The sequence below is a fragment of the Ailuropoda melanoleuca genome, chromosome 16, assembly GCF_002007445.2.
Source record: "Ailuropoda melanoleuca isolate Jingjing chromosome 16, ASM200744v2, whole genome shotgun sequence".
Classification (NCBI taxonomy): domain Eukaryota; kingdom Metazoa; phylum Chordata; class Mammalia; order Carnivora; family Ursidae; genus Ailuropoda; species Ailuropoda melanoleuca.
In genome coordinates, this window is record NC_048233.1 from 77654153 (window position 1) to 77658442 (window position 4290).

General features: G+C 34.3%; 1 protein-coding gene across 1 annotated transcript; it reads left to right on the plus strand.

The window, feature by feature from the left end:
* The first annotated feature begins 854 nt into the window (after positions 1-854).
* LOC100467768 (olfactory receptor 8K3-like) lies at positions 855-1658 on the plus strand. Its single transcript, XM_011234350.2, has one exon. It carries the CDS (start codon positions 855-857, stop codon positions 1656-1658), a length of 804 nt encoding a protein of 267 aa, XP_011232652.2.
* The last annotated feature ends 2632 nt before the right edge of the window (positions 1659-4290 follow it).

Sequence of the window (4290 nt, forward strand, 5' to 3'; positions counted from 1 at the left end):
TACATTAACAGATACATTCTAATAATTTTTACTTGTCTTAAGAAGTGCTAAAAATATAACTACACTGTTAAGCTCATCACTTCAGAAATACTAGTGCTAAGGTCAAAGCAAATATGGGAATGTTAGCTATATTCTTCTTTTTTATATTTATAACATATATGCAGGCCTTACTTTCTATGCAACATAACAAAAATCAGAAACTTAAAAAAACCACATGCAAGTGCTAAATATTCAGTTATAATATTCTAGAGAAAATAAAATTTATTTATGTGCATTAAAGTGGGCATTTTAGGGATTTTGCAGGGTAGTTAAATTGTTGTCTAACACCATAAAAAATCATTAAACAATATTTAAAACTCATAAAAGCATAGTGGAATGAGAACACAATTTAATAAATCAAATAGGTAATGGAATGGGAATATCACTAGATATGCAGAGTTCTAATGAGAAATGTAAATAGTCTATTCATGGTTTACTTGGAGGTTGGGACAAAAGTGACAAAGGCAAGAAGCAGAGGGTTATTACTTTTATTATAATTCTTTCTAAAGTATGATATATTTAACCAATTATAAGTTAATTTAAGTGAAAAGCATTTTAAAAAATATCAAAACTCCCAGCCAGCATGTGGCACAAAAAATAAAATGGCTACCATATACCTAAAGTTGTAACACTTTTTAAATTGGTTCCAAGTTCAATGATGGAGTTCAGTCTTATTTTAAATTAACCCATCTGAAAAATTGGATTTATCTTACCCGTAACGTCTTTGTCTCTTAAAATGTCAACAGATGTTGTCTCCTGAAACCCAATGAATCTTGTGATGGTTGTTTCCACAGCAATTTTCCTTAAGGGCCTGGATGAACAAACAAAATCTAACAGTGCTCAATGAGTTCATTCTCATGGGGATCACAGACAAACCTGAGCTGCAGGCTCCCTTCTTCGGGCTTTTCCTCATCATCTACACAGTCTCAGTGGTGGGCAACCTGGGCGTGATCACCCTCACCAAGGTGGACCCCAGACTCCAAACACCCATGTACTTCTTCCTCAGACACCTGGCTTTCACTGATCTTGGTTATTCAACAGCTGTGGGACCCAAAATGCTGGTAAATTTTGTAGCTAATCAAAATACAATCCCCTATAACTGGTGTGCTACGCAGCTGGCTTTCTTCATCTTGTTCATGATTAATGAATTTTTCATTCTGTCAGCAATGGCCTATGACCGCTATGTGGCCATCTGTAACCCTCTGCTCTACACGATTGTTTTGTCACAGAGGGTGTGCTGGGTGCTGGTAGCAGTCCCTTATGTCTACAGTGCATTTCTTTCTCTGATAATCACCAAAAAGATTTTTATGTCATCCTTCTGTGGCCATAATGTCATTAGACATTTTTACTGTGACAGTCTTCCCTTGTTAACTTTGCTGTGCTCAAGTTCACGTGACATTGAGTTGATCATACTGATCTTTTCAGCATTCAATTTGGTTTCCTCCCTTGTGATAGTGCTTGTGTCCTATATCTTCATCCTTATGGCCATCCTCAGGATGAACTCTGCCAAAGGCAGGCACAAGACCTTCTCCACCTGTGGATCCCACCTGACAGTGGTCATTGTGTTATACGCAACACTATTCTTCATGTACGTGCAGCCCAAATCCAGTCATTCCTGATACTGATAAAATTGCTTCTGTATTTTACACTTTGATAATCCCTATGCTGAATCCCATGATCTACAGCTTGAGGAACAAAGAGGTAAAAGGTGCGCTGCATAGAATATGGGAAAATTGGCACAAACTGTCTATGCAGTGTTCAATATAGACTGTGTATACAATAAATTAGGTAATAGACTACTGTTTAGTTTATGTCACAGGGCTTAGAAAGCAATAATGTGTAAAAGTCATAGAAAAATAGAAATATTTTTTCCTGTTTTCAACTCATAGGTGTTTCAATAGTGACCATCCTTCTGTTATCAACTTTGGTTTCAGTGCAAGAGACTGATATCCAGACCACTGTTCTCACATTGCCAAGTACTTGGGTGACAATTGAAGACAAGTTTTGTTTTGTTTTGTTTAAAATGCATCTCCCCTTAGATATCCTTTATTTAAAAGGTGTTTTGTGTCTTTCATTTAATATTAAATAAACATGCCTATCCCACTGGCATATGTCATAGATAAGATGGCATTTATTGTTCTTTGTGGGTAGAATACACACGTCAATGAATAATCAACAATATCTGCCTTAGTGATACTTTAACTTTATCCCCTCATGGTGTTGGCATGTCAGACTCTGTTGTATACCTACATATACTCAGGAAAACAGAAGTAGAGGTGTGCCTATTTTCAGAAGGCATAATTGTGTACATTACCAATTCAAAACTACCTTTCACGCTGAAACATTAAAATAATACGTGAATTTTGCAAGACTGGTGCATGTAAGTTCAGCATATGAAAGATGAGCGTTTTTTCTCCCCTATATGCTTGAAAAAAACAGGTAAAAATATAATTTTAAACCATCTATTATGCTGGAAATAAAAACTCTATAAAACCTAGGGAAAATTGTTATGAAGGATTTGCATGATTTTCTTGATAGAAACTATAAAAACATTGTTGAATTATTGAGGAAGACATAAATGTGGCATATGCCATACAAATGCTTTGGCAAAGGATCCAGAATATCTTAGAAGAAGAAAGAATACATACGTATTATAAAACAGATATCAATTCCTTTAATAAAGCTAGATTATTTTTAAAAATTATTTCTAAAAATATTTTAATTTTTATAGTGAATTCTCCCTCCTTTCTTCCTTCCTTCTTTGTTTTTTTTCTTCTACCTTTTATAAAGATGGAAGCTGATTGTAAAATTTATTAGGAAAGACAAAATGCCAAAAAGTTAAAGACAGTCTTGGAGAAAGAGAATAAATTATGTAGGAGTTACACCACTAGATTTCATGACCTATTACAAAGCTATAGTAATTAAGAAAACATTGGCATAGACACTGTCAATATAGTATGGAGGTTTCACTGAAAATTAAAAATAGGAATACCATATGACCCAGTAATTTCACGTTTGGGTATTTACCCAAAGAAGACAAAACAGGACTTCAAAAAGATATATGCACCCTTATGTTCATTGCAACATTATTTACAGTAGCTGAGATATAGAAGAAGCCCAAGTAGCCCTTGATAGATGAATGTATATATTACTTGGCCATAAAAAAGAATGAGCTCTTGCCATTTGTGACAACATGGATGGGCATAGAGGGAATCATGGAAAGTGAAACCAATCAGGCAGAGAATTACAAATACTATATGAATTCACTTATATATGAAATATAGGAAACAAAATAATCAAGCAAACAAACAAAAAGCGGAAACAGACCCATAAATACGGAGAACAAACTGATGGTTGTCGGAGGGGAAGGGAATACAGGGAGGAGAAAAATGGGTGAAGGGGAGTGGAAGACACAGACTTCCAGTTATGGAATGAATAAGTTATGGGAATAAAAGTTACAGCATAGGAAATATAGCTGATCATATTGTAATAACATTATATGGTGACAGGTGGCAGCTGCACTTGTGCTGAGCATAACATAAACATATTGATTCACTATGTTGCACATATGAAACTTATGTAACATTGTGTGTCAGTTGCATTTCAAAAACAAAACAAACAAACAAACAAACAAACAAAAAAACGTTTTCCAGAATCAGACTAATTGATTAATGGAATAGAATGGTGGCTTCAGAAACAGATCCACACATATATTTTCACCTAGCATATGATAGAGGCATCACTATTTTCCATAAGAGAAAGAATGATCTTTTCAATAAATGTTATTAAGTAATTTATATATTATTTTGAAAAAAAAATCTGGACACATACCCATGAACTATACAGACTCAATTCTACTTGGATTAAAGGTCTAAATGTGAAACGCAACAACAGTTGAAAGGAGAAAATAGTGGGACATCTTTGTGAGATAGAAGTATGTATGGCATTTTAAACAGAACGCACAAAACAATAGTTATCTAAGATTTGAAATGATTAATTGAACTTTATATGGAAATTCTGTTCATCAAAATTAATAGTGTGAAAAGGAAACTCTCATAGTGGGAGAGGATACTTTAATCAGACCTGCAGAATCAGAGGAAGAGCTGACAAGGGACTCATGTACACAATATAAAAGTAACTCATGCAAATCCATAAATAGTTGACAAGAAATACAATACAAAGGTGATAAAGGATATTAACAACCCCTTTGATCTATAGCTTAAGGAACAAAGATATAAAATAGGCAGGACA

Bases quoted from the DNA above. Each gene is read 5' to 3' on its own strand.
- LOC100467768 (XM_011234350.2), top strand. From the start codon at position 855: ATGAACAAACAAAATCTAACAGTGCTCAATGAGTTCATTCTCATGGGG.